The sequence below is a fragment of the Oncorhynchus mykiss genome, chromosome 2 (assembly GCF_057628025.1).
Source record: "Oncorhynchus mykiss isolate SJ-2025 chromosome 2, ASM5762802v1, whole genome shotgun sequence".
Classification (NCBI taxonomy): domain Eukaryota; kingdom Metazoa; phylum Chordata; class Actinopteri; order Salmoniformes; family Salmonidae; genus Oncorhynchus; species Oncorhynchus mykiss.
In genome coordinates this window covers 29,847,501-29,866,681 of record NC_143023.1, presented here as the reverse complement: position 1 = coordinate 29,866,681, position 19,181 = coordinate 29,847,501, and the positions used below count along the sequence as shown (strand labels likewise).

General features: G+C 47.2%; 1 protein-coding gene across 1 annotated transcript in view; it reads right to left on the bottom strand.

Annotated features, from left to right (window-relative positions):
* Positions 1-255: 255 nt before the first annotated feature.
* LOC110534670 (neural-cadherin) overlaps positions 256-19,181 on the bottom strand; it is a 129,064-nt gene continuing 110,138 nt past the window's right edge. The window contains exons 17-34 of the mRNA XM_036945505.2: positions 17,408-17,691; positions 15,064-15,693; positions 13,958-14,954; positions 13,265-13,358; positions 11,093-11,286; positions 10,497-10,732; positions 9,222-9,499; positions 8,928-9,142; positions 8,046-8,173; positions 7,764-7,891; positions 6,682-6,793; positions 5,441-5,621; positions 5,173-5,339; positions 4,809-5,073; positions 4,182-4,362; positions 3,794-4,047; positions 2,888-3,045; positions 256-2,716 (exon numbers count right to left, since the gene is read on the bottom strand). Of these exons, the coding sequence (XP_036801400.1) occupies positions 2,123-2,716; positions 2,888-3,045; positions 3,794-4,047; positions 4,182-4,362; positions 4,809-5,073; positions 5,173-5,339; positions 5,441-5,621; positions 6,682-6,793; positions 7,764-7,891; positions 8,046-8,173; positions 8,928-9,142; positions 9,222-9,499; positions 10,497-10,732; positions 11,093-11,286; positions 13,265-13,358; positions 13,958-14,954; positions 15,064-15,693; positions 17,408-17,691 (5,096 nt within the window). The 3' untranslated portion in view covers positions 256-2,122. The remainder of the gene's footprint in view (positions 2,717-2,887; positions 3,046-3,793; positions 4,048-4,181; positions 4,363-4,808; positions 5,074-5,172; positions 5,340-5,440; positions 5,622-6,681; positions 6,794-7,763; positions 7,892-8,045; positions 8,174-8,927; positions 9,143-9,221; positions 9,500-10,496; positions 10,733-11,092; positions 11,287-13,264; positions 13,359-13,957; positions 14,955-15,063; positions 15,694-17,407; positions 17,692-19,181) is intronic.

The window sequence follows — 19,181 nt, the reverse complement described above, 5'->3', positions numbered from 1 at the left end:
ACTATCGTTTGACCAAATACATTATTTTTCATGTATTTCGTGTAAAGATCTGAAACTCACCACCAGAGGGCAGTATGTCCCTATGTTAAGAATAATCATGGCCGTATTTCTCATCCCCTGTTGTTGAACCTTCTCTCATATAGTGCTATGTCCTGATAAAGCCTGGGCCATGGTTCATCAACGGTGTCCATATAATAGAGATGGAGTTACAGCCATCCATACATTGGATAAATAAAGTTACAAAACCCATTGCAATGCCTTGAAGAAAATTAATTTTTATTAAAAGTAATATACAAAAGGAATATCTGACGTTAGGTTGCTATAAAACGTTAGATATGTACATTATATATACACATAATAACATGGGGGGCAAGGACCTCGAGTCCTGAATACAGTAAGTAGGGACGCTGGGCTGCGAGGAGTGAAGCCTTACTGGGTTTGTGAGTTCTGGAGTCCATGTGTGTCCTGATCAAAATCACTGAACGGCTGCAACCACATTTATCCATTGTATCTATCATTTTAGGTTAAAATATGCAAACATAGCAACTGCAGTTAAGTTATATGGGGGAAAAAAATGTAAGGATGCAGTCGATAATTGGACCAAACACCAGCGTACAAAAGGCACCCCCAGTAATTTGAAATGTGGAGACAATAGCCAGAAGGGATTTTATCAGTGTGTTTGTTTAGTGAGGTGTTCCTGGTTCTCACTTTGTCCCCACTGTGCATCACAGTAACTCTACAGCCATGGAAAAAAATTGATATTTGTTTATACAGCTATACATAAGACTTATCAAGAACAAAATCGTAAAGTGAAGACATTTTGGGGAGCTAGTTTTGTGGAGTTTCTGTCTACCTACGGCAACAAAAATAGAATCATTTCAATCAGATCAATTATAAAATAATTTTCGGCAATGGAGTTTCTGTGATTATACTGTTTGACTTTTCTTTGACTACTCACAGCTATTCCTCCCCAGCCAACCCCTCCCTGTACGTCCTGTCTCCTTTAGCACAATACATTCATCAGACGTTGTCAGGACACTGTGGGGTCATCCTGCCCTCTTGTTTCCAAGACGATAGGACAGGAAGTTTCAGACATGATTGGCATCACACAACACCACCTCTGAACCAACGTAGAGCTAGAAACAGAAGAAAGGAGCACGTCCTTGTAAGACACATCAACACAGTGCACCACGAGGGTTGAGATCATTATATCTATATTGGAGTATAAAAATATTTCCTATCTGAAACCCATCACTATATTCTATAATACACATCATTGATGCCAAGTGAGGGTTTCTCACCGGGCATATCAACAATGCTTTTACCGTTCTAAGCATTTTAAGGTTTGTACTTATTTTTTGGCAAATGGATTCTGCAATTAACACTGAGAATCATCCACTAGTGCAATTAGACCGTGATTGAAAGAGAAAGTCTTTGACAATAGTCTAGAGGCTCTAGAATCTCTTGCATATGAGAACGGATAACTTACACATATCAAGGAACAAGCAACACGATTGACAACTTTCTTCGTCTAATCAATTTTGCTTTAGTTATATAAGGTTCCTCCTAGAGATCATATCTACCTCCTGCTGAACTGAAGAAGGGGAACTCCCCCTGTGTAGGACAAAAATGCTGTTAATATATATTCTCACAGGATAGAATGTGGTAAAGGAACAAATCAGAGCTTCTCCGTCTGCCCGTTTCCCTGGCATGACTGTCTTTATCCAATAGGGTGTCTGAAACAAAAACGTTATAATACAAAATAAATGGGTACCGGTAACATATACATTTGACACATTAAGTTCAAAGTCCTTATAATATAGAAGAACAACATTGTCCCTGTTGGTTCAACATCATTTCAGAGCAAAAATAAATACAGTTTCAACACATCACCGAGAGAAATAAAACGGAATAAATAAATTCATCTCACTAAGACTTGTAATCCCTCTTCCACCACATAAAGCTTCAGCAAACCTGTCAACATGAAGAAAAAAATAACAGGAGCCAATTTTCTGTGTGCTTTCTTTCCCTTACTACCAACCAGCAGTGACACACCAGACACAATCACTAGCAGGTACTAAGTCAGTCAATGTTGCAGTGTATGTTGTGTTTTATGAATACCCTAAAAAGGGTGTGGCAGGTTGTCCTGACTATGGCTCCTCTGACTCTGGCTGTAACACAAAGCGTCCCTGTATGTCAGCGCCAGCGCCGGCCGCTCGTACATTTCACTTAGAGCCTCAAACTTGTCCCCCCAGTGGGATAGCCGGTCAGAGCTGAAGGCTGCTCCCTCCTCTTCCTCTGCTTTATCGTGGGAGATAGCAGAACCCAGCGAGCTGAGGCTACCGACCGGGGACCCGGCGCCCTCGATGCTCCAGACGTGATAGCTGTCCGGCGGGAACTCCTGACTGTCGTTGTCGGCCTCCCAGATGATGCGCGCCACGTAGCTCTTGAAGTCCATGGGGCAGAGGCCCACGGAGATAGCATGCGCATCATTACTATCATTAGTATAGCTAGCATTGCTAGCGTGGTGATGATGGCGGTGGTGGTGGTGGGGGATGTGGAGGTAGGGGGTCCCTGAGCTGCAGGCTGAGCCAGCGGGGTGCACCTCCTCCTGGGAGCCCTGGGAGGACTTGATGAGAGGGGCGGTGGTGCAGGATGAGGACTGGGACAGGCTGGAACACAGGGGCCTCTTCAGCTCTGTGATGTCATAGGCATTCTGGAGGGATGAAATGGCATCAAATTAAAAACATACGTATGAACAATAAGTAAATGATGCCATCTGGTGGTCAATTTAGAAATCAATCTCAATGAACAGCGACGTAGGTCATTTCGCTGTGCTGCAATGTCTGACCTGTGCGTGTGTGTGTGTGTGTGTGTGTGTGTGTACCTGGTCCTGCTCTCCTCCTCCCTCCTCGTTGTAGTTTAGGATGTTCTCTCTGATGTCCTCCCAGCTCTGGTGTTCTGCAGGGAGGTGGTACACGCCCCTCTTCTGGAACTTACTACGACTGCCCTTCTGGTTCCACACTGTCACAGCTACCAGCACAGCTACAGGACACAGAGAAAGGAAACAGTTCAGTCATTAGAGTGGATGGAAGAGATGGAGAGATAACACTACTGTACTCTACATGCATCTGAGTGTGGAAGGGAAAGAGATGAATCAAAACCTATCCTTTTCACGTTCACCTCTTGTCTTCTGTCGGTCATCTACCGTCCCTCAGGCAATCCTACACTCTCTTTTCCCCTCTCCCTTCATGCCATCTCTCTCAACTTCCCCTTACTCTCCCTGCAAGTCTAACCATCACTGATTTTTAGACATTCACCACTGTAGCTACTTCACCCTTTTCCTCATCTCGCTTGACATTTCTAGTTTTAGCACTCAGATGTTTATGTTCGCCTTCTCCACTTCTCATCCCCCTCTCCTTTCCCTGGCATGGGGCTATGATCTCGCTGCGTCGTGTATCAGGGCCGTCAGCGTTGACAGAGGGGTCCTCGGGGGCACTGCTAGTCTGACATCACAGAGCCGTACCCGTCAGAGGCTCATACAAACCTCGCTACCTGTCACGTGTCACTGTCATTGAACAGGCCCTCTAGTCTCTAGTCTATTTCCCCTGCTCTCCCTTCCACATACATCCAACTACACATCTATCTATATGGTGTTTATCAATGCTGCTAATGGACAGCATTATAATGGCTACTCTATTGATGTCTTTAAGCACGCTTAATGTTCCGTAAAAACAGCTCACTATACTGTAAAAGGTCATGTGAAGAGAGGGTTTTAGTCGCCCATATTTACCGAAGAAGACGAGCAGACACATGCTGATGACCAGGATGGAGCCCGGGCTGAGGGCAGCCATACGGTGGGCTTTCATCTGGCCCACCTCACAACGCTGACCTCTGAACCCCTCGGGGCAACGGCACTGCCAGCTGTCAGGGGTCAGGGCGTGGCAGGTGCCCCTGTTACGGCAGGCCGAGGGTCCACAGGGGGAGGGCACACAGCGGTGGTGGCCTGATGTCTCATCTGTCACCGTCACCTGGCCACCTGGACACCTGGGAGAGGGCGGAGAACAGGTTTGTTCTTTTAACTATGTCTGTGTGTCCTTAGCATGTGTCAGATTGTGTGTGTGTGTGTGTGAGATAGTGCTTGTATGTGTTTAAATGTGTGTGTAGTCAGCCTCACACACCTGCACTGGTGTTTCCTCCACAGGTCCACACAGTAGAGGGGGCTGCGGCAGGGCTTGGCACTGCAGGCGTCTGAGTGACAACCTGAAGTCACCCCCCTCCGCTCCAACACCGTGCTGAACTCGGTACTCTGACCATCCAGAAGGAGGGAGTGGTCGTTCAGCCTCACATCCCGCAGGCAGCCTGCGAAAGAGAAAGGGAGACTTAATGACAGAGCAATACTAATAGGATAAAAGATCATCAGAGATGATTGTTTTCTGTGATTGCTACTTCTAAGAAATGTATTTGCCTTGGTAAAGTAAAATATAGGGACAAAAGGGAAAGATTGTGTAAAAAATATGGAACAAAATGACAGAAAGATCAGCCACTCCTTGACATGGACCTGTGGCTTTTTGACCCAGCCAAAGATACACACACTGAGAGCTAGAAGGCAGACACAAGGAGAGAGGAGACCATTACAGTGGAGAGGAGGGGAGGAGTAGAGACAGGATGAGGTGACATGATGAGAAGAGAGGATGAAAGGAGGCAGGAAAACAGGAGAATAGATTGAGACAAAGAGGAGACAGAGGAGAAAGAAGAGAGAAACAGCAGAGAAAACATGGAAAGGACAGAAGAGGAGACTGTCTTACCCTGGAAGTCAGCAGATTGTCCCGGGGTGGGTCCATTCCCCAGCAGCACACTGGAGGGGTGCACCACAATCTCCCGCCTGTTCCCCATCCAGGCCCTGGCCTCCCGCGAGCCACCGCCCTGCTCCAGGCGCAGCGTGAAGAGGTTGTCATGACGATGCAAGCTGGCGAGGACCCACTGGCCCCCGTCGACCCGCTGGCTGGCCAGGCGAAGGGAGTGGGCACCGTCACCCAGGTTGGCACGCACCGACAGGTGGCTGTCTACGATCTGAGAGAGTGGAGAGAGGACGTCAGCAAATGTAGCCACTTTTCACTTTCCAATTGACTAAATTGGGTCCTGTGAGTGATGTGACAGCAGGGCGCTGACCTCCAGGATGATGTACTCGTTGGCACCGTGGGACGTCATGGAGAGCAGGGTGCCAGAGGAGGAGCGCGTGCGGAGCAGGAGCTGGATGTGTGTACGACGGGGGCTACCTCCCCCCCTCAGCTGGTAGCGTAGCATACTGTCCCTGGCGAAGGACCACTCTGGTAGAGCTACAGGGGAGAGAGGCGATATGGTTAATCATTTCTCACACACATTCACACACCAAAATACTGCTGTGAAGAAGAACCAGTCCACCAGCAAAGTCACCTACCTTTGTCACACTTGTGCCCGCTGTACCCGGGGTGACAGTCACAGCTGAAGGAGCCCCACTCGCCCAGGCAGGTCCCGTGGACGCCACAGGAGGGTCCACTTGCTGTCACACACACCCCGTCTGTCAGGCCACAGCCTGGGGAACTATCCAAGCTCTCCCCCGGAATTCCCAGGTCATATACCTCCAGAGAGAGATGTAGTGAATACATTATAGGTTAAATATCAGCTTAGAGAAACATAAAGAGAGCCCTCAGAGTCAGTTATCAACATTTGAGCTCAATGGATGCTGTTGCTGTCCTGTGATCCTCTCCTTTCCCACCCCATGTCAAATAGGGCTTTATATGGTCAACTTCTTGAGCCAAAATGGCTACTACTGTTGCTGTACATAATCAACTGTCTGATCCAAAATGGTCATCACTCATGCTGTCCTGCTGCGCTCCTCTCCCCTAATTATTCATGTCAAACAGGACTGTATATGGTCAACTGTCAACCATTTGAGCCAAAATGGCCACCACTTCAGTCCCATTTTCCCTCCCTTCAATATTTCCCAGCAGTGACGCAAAACCACACAAGCTAATCTGCTTTCAGGAATAGTTTATGGAGGAGATGTTCTTTTAATTGATGTCTTATTTGGACTTTGAAATCGTTTTTTTGTCCTCATTTCATAAGCTGTGCTCAAACGACCGTCTGTCCAACTCTCTCAGCCAGTGCCAACAGAAGACACACACAAAGAGGTTGACACGCACGCGGGCGCGTGCACACACACACACACACACACACACACACACACACGCTGCAGAGAGAAGTCGCAAAAGAGACAGAGAAGCTAACACTCTCCCAACTGGAAGACACATACACTGCCTCTCAAAACACTCTAGGAAAAACCCACTCACATAAACAAATGAATAATGACAACCCCATAGAGTAAACAGACTTAAAGAAAGCATCTCTTCTTCCCAGGTATATTAATACAGCTGCCAGTCTCCGCCTCCTCTGAGCTCTGTTCATAAACCTGTCACTATCAGTCTGATGGATAGACAGCTCTGTCACTCTGATGGGGAGCATGAAAACACTGTGACAGTGAGGAAAGGATAGAACTACTAGAGAAGTTTGAAATAAAAGGTGGTGGAGGAAGAGGAGGAGGTGTGACTTTAATGCAGAGGGAGAGAAAGAAAGAACGAAGGAAAGAGAAAGCAAGGGAGGGGGTGGGGGGGAAGAGAGAGGTTAGGGTAGAGAGGTTACCTTGCTATCGACCACCAGGTTCCTGAGGCAGCCAGTGAAAGCTTTGTAGCGTCTGTGTGTGGAGGTCTCCTTCACCCCACCCAGCTGGAGAGGCTGGTTCACATTCAGGAACCTGGGAGATGGGGAGGAGAGGGAGAGAAGAGTAAGAAGAATAACAGTCAGTAACCAGGTTTCCATCCAACCTTTTTATGCAAGCAAAGACCATGTCGGATCAGAAATGTCATGACAGGCCTGACAGAAACATCATCTTTTTCGGGAAACTTTCCAAATGTCGACAAAACAAAATACGCTACGCTATCTTTTTGTGTTGGTAAAATTAATTATGCGAGAAATATCGAAATATTGATATAATAACCATTATATGGAAGTAAACTTGGAGTCACACGATGACATGTTGTGTAGTCCTCCCACTACGACTCGTCGGGAAAGCATGTCATTTATTAGGCTACAGATGAAATAGGATATGATGAACTTCACAGGGTGATTAAATCGCACATTGATGAGCTTGATGCTCCTTTCCAATAAATATTGAGGGTCTTATTCTGGTGACATGATAATCGATGCTTGGCGGCTGTTTAACAAATAAAAAGAATGTCTCTTTTGTCCATAATAATAACCTCATCGTGTCGGCTACATGTGCGCTCTAGTGAACATCTTTCAGATAGCGCTATTGGCTAGAGAGCACGTGCCAATACCAGAGTGGGCACACTCGCTACATAACCACAAAAAACGTTTTGCGAGAAAACCATCAGTATAGTTTAAAATACGATTGAAACCCATTTAACTTGTAATTTTGTATTTGGGAAAATTGGGGACATTTTGGGGAATTTGACCGCAAAAGGTATCTTTATGTGCAATACGTCATCACAGACTTTTATCTGCAACAGGTCAGTTTGATGGAAACATCTCTGGTGAGAAAATACACATCGTTTTTATTTAGCTGATTTTACAATATTCACATGAAAATCTGTCGCCAATTGGATGGGAACCCAGCTAGTGTTAGCTTGTGCATAACATGGTTTGTCTGTAGTGGTCTTCAGTGGTCTGTAGTAGTCTAGTGGTCTACAGTTGTCTCCTCTTACCTCAGGTTGCCAGGGGTCTCTCCAGAAGCCTTGCAGCCAGACTGATCTGTCTCCAGCACCTCCACCACTAGACCCTCCACCTCATTCACCACTGCCCCCGAACACTGGTCTAGGATCAGTTGAACTGCCTGGATTAAACACATCATATAGTACCACCGTCATGTTCACAGTCAGGTCCTAGCTCAGTTCATAATGTAAGCATCCCAATGAGGATTCCCCCATCGGCTATTCCCCAATCCCCAACCATTCCCTCCTCCAACTCCTCTGGGAATATGCCTGGACCTTTCCGTCACTGACGATGTCCAGGCGGTGCCATCGGCGGTCCGTGACGGTGGATCTCGCTGGGAGCTGCAACGTCAGTGATCCCGATCCATGGCTGATGCTGAGGGTCGGAACGCCATTCCTCAATTCTGGAAGAGAGACAGGAAACAGGGATGAGGAGACATAATCACTTCGAAGCTTGAGATCACATAACAGTGGAAACACATTCTGACTCTGCATCAATCAATCTAGTCATTTTCACAAACATATTCTTGGAAACAAGCCAATCGAGCCACCAAGCGCTTGAAACTGGCTGACTCACCAATATACAGAGTTACATTGATAAGCCACCTTAATGTTGGAACAACAGTATGTGTGTGAAAGTGTGTATGACTACATGGTGTGTGACCTGACCAACCTCTGTGTTCTACACTGCTACTCAGTTGAGCAGAACCAGTGAAAAATGCTTCACCGCAATCAATTCAGCAGCCATGTTCGATTTGCTATCCCCAGAGCGGGGGAACTTGGAGCAGGCTCGATAATTACATAAATTAATGCGACTGGGCTACCAAACAGATTATGTAAGGCCTTTCTAAAGGCCAAACTGGACTAATCTTTTAAGGACATATAGGACCTCTGGGATGTGACATTAGGATTAGGGGGGACATGACTTGACATTAAAGCCATATGGCTTATAGGGACCTGAATATGACGCAGGCTTATGAGGATATGAGTGTCACCTCCACTAGAGGTTTGATCAAGAGTGCTGGTTGCCAGTCGATCCCCATATTGCTTTACCTATCCATATCCAGACACATTGAAAGTAGGAAGTAGGAGTAAGTGGGATGGACTATGGTGTGGTTGTTTCTGTTCAGGGCCTACAAGTAGGCTGTCTGTTCTTACCCAGAGCGATGTAGTCCTCCTGCTCTCCGGCCTGGGCGGGGCCTAGAGGGCCGTTGTAGAGCAGCAGCCCATTGGCTGACTCGGTTATGAACTCCAATGAGATGTGGCTTTGAAAGCAAGGCCTGATGGGAGGGAACCAGGCATAACCCTGGCCGCCGAAGGAGTGCTTGGTCTGCTGACACTCAGGCCCGTCAAACATGGGTGGACACTTGCACCTGAACGGCAGGGGAGAAACATTGTGAATGTGTTATTTCTAACAGCTAATGCTAACTAGTGAGAGCTCGGCCGTCATACCTGTATCCCAGCTCGCTGTCCTGACAGGTGCCTCCGTTGAGGCAGGGGTTGCGGGGGTAAGAGGAGCAGGCCTGGTGCAGGCTCTCTCTGGCCCTGCAGCCGCAGCGTGCCTCAGAGGAGGCGGAGACAGACACCAGGGAGGTGTTCCCGGAGCTGAGGGCGGTGGGGGTGAGGCTGAAGGTGACGTCGCTGCTGCAGCCGCCCGACTGACTGCAGTCTGTGTAGGGACACTCGTCTATACCCACCTGGGAGATAGACACACCCAGTGCTGCTTCCAACTGAGAGAGGAGGGGGGAGAGAAAGAGAGAGTCAGTCTACTGCCTGTCAGTGAAATCAAATTGGTTTGAATCAGTCTTCATATCAGTCTTTCATAGTCTTCATTTACAGTCAGGTGATGTCTCTGGATGAATTTGTTCTGACTCAATCTGTCTCCAATGGCTTAAAGGCAACTCACCAGTTCCATTCAACCTTAACAGGCAGCAGTAAAACTGTCAGTGACACACATCCAGTATATAAACAACTGCTTCTGGGCAGCGCAACACCCACTACAAAACAGCTTAGGATTTATGGACGAGTGAGTACTTTATAAAGACTCAGACGTTCTCTCCTGTCATCCCTCTTTTTCTCTCCATTCATCCATCCCTCTCTCCCTTTCTGTTCCCCCGGCACAAGCTTGGGTCACCAGATGCTATCTCATGCCTTAAATGGACATGAAAAATGTACACACACTTGAGTAGTGTGCCGCTGTGCGTGTGTGATTAAGTGTGTGTGAGAGTTTAAATGTGTGTGTGTGTGTGATGAAATATGTATGTTGTTGAGCATGGTGTCAGTGTGTCAGTGTGTGTGTGTGTGTGTGTGTGTGTGTGTGTGTGTGTGTGTGTGTTTAAGTGTGTGTGAGATTTTAAATATGAGTTTCTTTTTAGTAGTGCATCACTGTGTGTGAGATAGTGTGAATGATTGTAACGTTGTCTAGTGTGAAGCTTTATGCGTATTCAGACTCTTATATGAGACACTTAGTGTGTATCCCATCTTCACCTTAGCTTTATGCGTATTCAGACTCTTATATGAGACACTTAGTGTGTATCCCATCTTCACCTTAGCTTTATACGTATTCAGACTCTTATATGAGACACTTAGTGTGTATCCCATCTTCACCTTAGCTTTATGCGTATTCAGACTCTTATATGAGACACTAAGTGTGTATCCCATCTTCACCTTAGCTTTATGCGTATTCAGACTCTTATATGAGACACTTAGTGTGTATCCCATATTCACCTTAGCTTTATGTGCCATCACATTGCCGTGGAGTTTCTCGGCCTTGTAGTACGGCGAACCGTGGGCGGCGAACCACACGCTGACCTCGCGCTCACCCTGGCGGTTGCCATTGGCGACAGAGAAGATGTGGACGTTGTCCCGGTTGGTCTGGAGAAGCTCGGAGAGGAGACGACCCAGGCGGGAGAAAGAACTCTCCTGACCCGGTGCACTACTGAAGAACTGTTCCACTGTGATGTCTGCACAACAGGATGGGGGGGTTGAACGGTCAGTACACTCAGTTCACCATTTTGTAGTTCAACACACTACAAAGTGGAATGCCCCTTGCAAAGCACTCCCCTGCCCAATGTTTTACAGGTAACGATTGTACAGATCAGTCAGATGTTTGTAAATGCTCAGCTGGGGCCTGGGGGTGATGTGAACCACGACCTTAGGGAACTATTAGATACAAGAAGGCCTGCCACACAGCACTCAAGCGTGTATGTCATCACACATGGAAACATTATGACAGCATTAGCTCCTTATGGTCTGTGGTCAGTGACCAAGATAAAGAGTGAAAAGTGACGATATTGGCTGATAAACTAGGTGGCAAAACTCACTGGACAGGCGCAAAGAGCCAGCGTTCTGGACCGCCTCCTCATCCAGCTCCATGACAACGACCTCCGCAGTGGAGGTCACGTCGGGCCAGGTCTTGTCGGAGACACGCACCTCGAGGCTGTAGGAACCCACCGGTACAGGGGCCCCCTCTCTGATAATCAACTGGCCTGAGTTGTGGTTCAGACTGAACAACCCGCTGAGAGAGGGAGGAGGGAGGAGGAGATGGAGGGAGAGAGCAAGATAGAGGGAGAGAGAAATGGAAGAAGATTGAGAGAAAAGGGGGGTAGGGGGCATAGAAGTAAAAGAGAGGGAAGGGGGAGAACAGAGAGTAAGAGAGATCAGCAGTAAGTCCCCCCGGTGTTCATCCATGCAGGACTATCCCTGGCCTCCCTCCATGCTCACCATCGCATATTAAAACACTGAACTGTCCAGGGAGACAGCCACATGCATTATAGATGGGTTCACTATCAGTATCAATGCAACCCCCTCTACCCTACCTCTCCTGCACTCTACCAACACCCCTCCCTCCTCCCACCTAGCCCCCTGTTAACTCTATTACCCTATTCCCTGAATACCCAGTTCAGTGTTCACTCTATCAAAAACCTATTCCCCCTGAACCTGCTCCCACAGCCTCTTGGGTTCCTTCTATGTCTCTCTGTCTACTCCCCATAGACACATTCTCACTACACTAACCCCACCAGCCCTGCCTAAGCCCCATGTTAATACTGCAGAACTTTCTATCCTATCCTGCTCCTAAAGTCTACTTCTCACTTCTGTAACTTTTCTTACTCACATGTCATTGTTCCCTCTATTACAGTGACTCTTCTCCTTCCCAGCTATCTACTCATATCTTCAATCCCCTTCCATCTATCATCCCTCTATTTACTTGGCCCCTGTCCACTCTGGTCCTTATCACTGGCTCAGATCATGACAAGGGAATGATGATGGTTCTGCTGTGACTATCTCCATCTACCTCACTCGCTCCACACCTCTCAAGTTAGAGGTCAATGCCAAGGAGTTAATCTGATGTCTTTCAAAATGTCTCTGTTTTTGAAGCTTCCGTCTCTACTGAAAATGGGAGGGGGGGGGGGGCAGTACAGAAAGAAGCAGTACAGTATGTCAGTTCTGTTCTATAGAGCCTTTGTACAACTGGAGCAACAAACAAATGTTTGCAGATACACCTAGCTTTACCACATGACCACGTTATTGTTTTAGCATCACATCATTTGATGGCACACCAAGGTAAGTACCCTCACACACTGGCCCGCGATCAAAAGAGATTTGAAAAGGTGCCATAGCTCTCTCTTACGTAACAGTAAAAGCTGGTTATGCATGGCCCGTGACCTTCAGAAGTCAGGTCAAATTAGGTAATTATCTGAGCCATAAGAAAATTAAACCGGCTGGCCCAATCGAAGAGGTGCTGAGCTGTGGGGAGATGTGTGTTATGTCATCCCTCCCCGGGACATCATGTTAATGTAATACATTAATGAATCCCTGTTTGCAGAGCTAGCCGGGGCAAACATGCAACACAGCACTTTGGAGACAGAAAACAAATAGGCTTCAAATCATCATCTACACGGATGGATGGTAGGTATAATGAAATGATCCATATAGTTTGGTCCTTCGAGACGCATTGGGATCTGCTGACTGGGGATTCAACATGGTAATGGCTCTTTCTTGCTCACTTTCTCTCTCTGTTGTTCCTTGTCATCTTTTTGTGTGCTTACTAGCTCTTCCGATTACAGGTGTCTCATTAGAGGGAGAGGTGCCAGCAGCGTAATCAGCTTCTTTTCAGTGCACACCAAACATTGCGCACCCATCAAACAAAACCAGAGCGTCGTTCCTCGCTTCACTGGGAATTTTCAATACAATTCTTTATGAAGTATTAATAATGGTGCTCCTGACAATTCATCTCTCCCTTTCCCTCTCCATTTCCCTCTCGCTTTCCCGCTCTCTCTTCCAATCTATTTCTACTTTCTCTGTTTCTCTTAAACGGCCTGTTTCTCCTTCCCCTAAAATGTATCTTTCTCTCCTTTTACATTCTGTCTCTCTCTCTCTCTCTTTCAATCCCACACTTTCCTCCCCTCTTATTGTACACTCTTTTGTCTTATTCTTTTTTCCTCTCTCTTAAGTGGCCGGGCTTCATTCCAACTTTAGTGAGGAGATCAAAGTACCTGGGGGGTTTGCCTTGGAATCTGTAAACCTTTTCGCTCCAGTCGTCAAGGTCAGGGGATTGAACCTGTCCAAGCACTGTTGTGGGGAGAACACCTACGGGGGGAAACTCAGAATTAGGTGCGGGAAGACAACCCTTCCCTGTGGTACACCTAAAGCTCTCAGAGTGAGGGAGAAAAAGAAAGAAAGGGAGAAGAGGAGGAGGGGAGGAAGAGGGGCGGAGGAGGGAAGATAAGTTGGAGAGCGTCGCCTCGTTGGCACATATGGACACGGTTTTGAAAACACAGCAGGGGAAGTGCACACATTAGCATGTTAGCTCCCGTTTTCCCTCCAAAAAGCTAAATGGAGTGCTGTAATCCCCTTAGGCGTGAAATAAAATAAAACATGTAATGGCTCCTGTTTATATGCCTATCAAACCTGGGACTTAAGCTTAAGTAAATTGTTTGCTTCATGGCATGTTTGAAGATACATGATGAATTCTTATTAGAAGGTTAATGTACTTTCATCTGGCAAAACCCATACAGAGAATCTACTAAAAATACATGACAGAAAAGCAGAGTTTTTCCAGCAGTTACAGCAAGCTGACAGATGGCATGAAATACTAAATAAGTGATGTTGGGCTTCAAGAGTCCGTAAGCATTCAACTGTGACAAGTAGTGTTGTAACAACATCAGCAGACCACTGGAGAAACATACCATGGTAGCTGTACACGAAGAAGTCGGTGTGGCCCGGAGAGTGGGGGTGGTCATTCCTGTCGCCGATGACAACCGTCAATGTGTTGGTTGAGCTCATTGGGGGAGACCCGCTGTCAATCATGAGAATGGGAAGGCGGTACTCCTTCTGGCGTTCACGGTCAAAGGTTCGCAGGGTACTCAGTGCAGCGCTACCGTTGCGCAGGTCAGTCAGGTTGAAGCTGGTAGCATCGGAGGTTAACATCAGGAGACAGATGGAAAACGGTCCACCATTGGGTGAGGAGTCGCGGTCGGCTGCATGGAGAAGCAGGGATGTATCGTTTATTCTCACCGCCTGGGGGGCAGCCATGTTTTCCCACACAATGGGCTTGTAGGGCACCTCAAACTCTGGCCCGTTGTCATTGACGTCCAGTACGGTAACCATAACGATGGCGGTGCCGGTGAGTGGCGGGCTGCCCGTGTCGGTGGCCAGGACCATGAGTCTGTGCTGGGATACCATTTCCCGGTCCAGAGAGTCAGCCACTACCACCCAGCCTGACTGGTCCACCAGGAACTGCCCGTAGGGGTCAGACTCTTTGGCAATGCTGTAGGAGAAGCGGCCATTTAGTCCTGAGTCCAGATCGGCAGCGGTGACTTGAGCCACAATGGTGCCAACAGACACGTCCTCAGACATGGCAGGAGCCTCATAGAACTGTGGGAAGAAGACGGGTGCGTGGTCGTTGGAATCCTCCACCTGAACCAGGCAGTATGCCAGGCTGAAGAAGTCTGCGTCTTCCGCCTTCACAGTCAAGTTGAACGTTCTCTCGTGGGGCTTTTCAAAGTCCATCTTCTTCTTCAGCCGCACCACACCACGCCGGTTCGCCTTGTCCGTCTCCACAAAGAACTTCCTGTCCTCGTCGCCTCCGACGATGCTGAAAGTGACCACTGCGTTCTCACCCTGGTCGCCATCGCTGGCGGAAACCGCCAGAACCTCGCTGTTCACCTCTAGGTCCTCCGCCACCTATTAATATTGATAACAAATGACATTAAAATATTGATAACAAAATACTCACATATTACAGTGCAACAGTATTGGGGTGAACAGGTGTGTTTTGAGCAGGTGAACAAACCTGGGCATTGTAGACCCTCTGGGTGAAGACTGGTGGATGGTCATTCACATCTGATACCATGATGGTAGCCGTTCCAGTCCCAGACAAGCCCCCACCATCCCTGGCCTCAACCACAACCAGATAGCGGTCCTCCGCCTCACGGTCCAGAGACCGTAGAACTGTACTGATGGTTCCAGTTGAAGGGTTGATGGAGAACAGATTGAGGTTGATCTCGTTGCGAACGTTTTGTACGATGCGGTAGGTCAGTATGGCGTTCTTCCCGGCCTTGGGGTCATCTAAATCCGTGGCCCTTATCTCCATCACTGAGGTGTCGGCGGGAGAGTTCTCAGGCACGTGGCCAACAAAGCAGCCTGAAGAGTCCGGCGCCGGACATGGGAAGACTGGTGCGTTGTCGTTGATGTCATGAACTTCCAAAAGGACGTCAGCAAAGCCAGTGAGTCCCGCCCCTCCCTCATCGGTGGCCAGAACCAGGAAACGCCAGGCCGGGCGCTCCTCACGGTCCAGACGGCGTTGGGCATAGATGCGACCCGTACTCTCATCGATGGTGAACTCACTGCCGGCTCCCTGGCCGTGGAGTGAGTAGCGCAGGGCGCTCTGGTCTGCCTCCTGGTCTGGGTCGGTGGCTGAAACCTACAAACAGGAAACCCCCAAAAACCTAGCATTAGACAGTAGGGCCGGATAGAATCTGCTATGAATTTTTCTTTTCAATTTCTTTTTTTAACCATTTCTGTTGATTTACGGATATTCTGCCTCTTCAGATTCCATCTGGCCCCAAAAATAGGACATGAAAAGAGAATTGATTGCAGTAGCCAATATACAGTCTGTTGCCTTGCAACAAAAATAAGACCATTTTCCTGGTTTTCCTCTATGGATAATTAGCCTGCCTTCATGTTATCTCTGTGTGAAGGACAAGCTCAGACACTTCCCCCCACATCTATCACCAGAACGCACAATGCAATTAAAAGTTAATAGATGCCAGCAAAAGAAGAAATACACTTTTTTATTTCTCTCTTCCCCTCTCACCGGAGGGTTTGTTTACAAAAGCCTTTGAAGTTTACATTTTTTTCTCTCCATTTCCTGACAATGCAATGAGAAGACAATATCGAGACACGGTGCGGCGTACGACAGCCAAGGCCAGGTAAATACTCATTTCAAATTGGATTTCCAATCTTTTTTCTTTCGGCAGGATTGTATTCATATACAGAGCGAAGGAACTTCGGGGAAGGGATGGCTGCCTGCCACACACTGGAAACTATTAAGTGCATTAGAGGGGAACCGAGTGCACATCAAATCAATTCCACCTCCAGGAAAGCAGCCCTGGGTTGAATACTGTGACACATGCCTCTCTCTCTACGATTACTTCCATGGCCTCATGAATCGTACTCCTTTTTAATCTGATTTACCTTGGCGACGTGCACAAACAGTTTTACTGGGAATAGGTGTGACGAAACTAGGCTGGGTACACAATGAAAGCCTAAGAAAAAGCAGGAGGCTCCACAACTATTTATCGTGGGCAAACTGTGGGTGCTCATGTTGAGTACTATTAGGTATCAACACTTTAGGATAGGAGTATAACATTGGAGCCTATTTGATTTCACACAATGCCCACATGTGCTATGAGTTACCGTATATATTATGCTACTTGAGAGGTGAAGCCAAAGCCACATTTCCATCAATGGGTGGACAATGTCACTGCATTCACTTCCATTCTATTAAATGTTTTTATACTGCATGTATAAAACAGAACTTCCTCACAGCAAGTTTAGCTTTATCAAAAAAGGCTTTCAAATATCAGTTGTCCTACCCTGCTATTGTCGTTGTTACAAAGGGACTATGTATGAATGGCCTCTGACCTCCAGCTAAAGACAGGAGGCTCTGTAAGTTAATGAAACAACCTAATGGTGTAATGCACTGTTTATGTGGCTGTTATAAGAGGCAAACCAGTACGTAGGGACTAGAGCAGGGATCATCAACTAGATTCAGACGCGGGACGATTTTCTTCTTGAGTGGATGGTCGGGGGCCGGTACATAATTACAAATCATTTTTAGACCGTAAATTGACCGAAGAAGCCCAAACAGATACACTTTTTGACCAAAACATAATAATTTCAAACCTTGCTTACATTTGTATACGGGTGTATCTCTAGTATGTGTCGGAATACTTGCGAACAGAGTTCCAAAATTAAAATCACTTGGAGCTGATTTCCTGGTGTTGAAAATAAAGTATAAAAAAATAGTTTTGCTCAGAAAACCTGGGGAACCAAATAAAACCACCTGTGGACCAAATTCGGCCCATGCGCCGCCAGTTGGGGAACCATGGCCTATAGTATGTATGACATCTGACCTCCAGCACGAAGACGGGCAGCTCAGTCAGCTCCTCTGTGACAGCGGCGTGGTACTCTGTCTGGCCGAAGACGGGCGCCTCATCGTTGCGGTTCACCACATGGACCACCACTAGGCTCTCATTCTCCCATTTCCCGTCGGAGGCCACCAGTCTCAGCTCGTAGCGTTGCTCCATCTCGTAGTCTAAATGCTGGGCCACAAAGATGGTGCCCACCTCTGGCTCCACGTCAAAGGTGCCCATGGTGTTGCCAGAGGTGATCTGGTAGCGGAGCTTGGCGTTGGCACCTGGACAAGGAGATATGGCTGTTTCAAGGTTGCTTTTATTGGTTAGATAAGGTAGAACTAGTAGTCCATGATAGAGGAGGAGAAAGGAGGACATAGTTACAGGCAGTATGCTGTGGTATGTGTGTGCTCACTCTCACACACAAGCCTACAGGCTGACAATCTGCACATGTACAAACACGTGCCGCACAAAAACAAAAAGACTACCTCACACTTCCAACAGCCCTCAACACAAAAGAACAACCCCCACAATACCCTCTCTGAGTCACACAGTGCCATCCGGCTATCAAATATTTCGGAGGAAAACATCAGTTTCTCTCACAGTGGGCCTCATTAGACAGAATACAGAAGGCAGTGAGGGCTGGTCTCACCCACCCCCACCTCAACTTTGTCTCAGGCACCACCGGTTCTCCTACCCCCTTCATGTCCTCAGTGTGTTCAGTTAAAAATACACAGGTGCACCCAACAAATGTACATAGAGTACCAGTCAAAAGTTTGGACTACCTACTCATTCAAGGGTTTTTCTTTATTTTTACTATTTTCTACATTGTAGAATAATAGTGAATACCTCAAAACTATGAAATAACAAATATGGAATCATGTAGTAACCAAAAAAGTGTTAAACAAATCAAAATATATTTTAGATTTTAGATTCTTCTTGATAACAGCTTTGCACACTCTTGGAATTCTCTCAACAAGCTTCACCTGGAATGCTTTTTCTCCTTGAAGGAGTTCCCACATATGCTGAGCACTTGTTGGCTGTATTTCCTTCACTCTGCGGTGTAACTCATCCCAAACCATCTCAATTGGGTTGAGGTCATGTGATTGTGGAGGCCAGCTCATCTGATGCAGCACTCCATCACTCTCCTTCTTGGTCAAATAGCCCTTACACAGCCTGGAGGTGTGTTGTGTCATTGACCTGCTGAAAAACAAGTGATAGTCCCACTAACCCACTATCCGCAAACCAGATGGGATGGTGTATCACTGTAGAATGCTGTGGTAACCATGCTGTTTAAGAGTGCTTTGAATTGTAAATAAATCACAGACAGTGTCACCAGCAAATCACCCCCACACCATCACCCCTCCTCCTCCATGCTTCATGGTGGGAACGACACGTGCGGAGATCATCAGTACACCTACACTACGTCAGACCAAAGGACAGATTTCAACCAGTTTAATGTCCATTGCTCGTGTTTCTGGGCCCAAACAAGTCTCTTCTTCTTTAGTAGTTGTTTCTTTGCAAGCATGAAAGCCTGATTCACGCAGTCTCCTCTGAACAGTTGATGTTGAGATGTGTCTGTTACTTGAACTCTGTGAAGCATTTATTTGGGCTGCAATCTGAGGTGCAGTTATTCTAATGAATGTATCCTCTGCAGCAGAGGTAACTCTGGGTCTTCCTTTCCTGTGGCGGTCCTCATGAGACACAGTTTCATCATCGCACTTCATGGTGTTTGTCACTGCACTTGAAGAAACTTTAAAAGTTCTTGAAATTT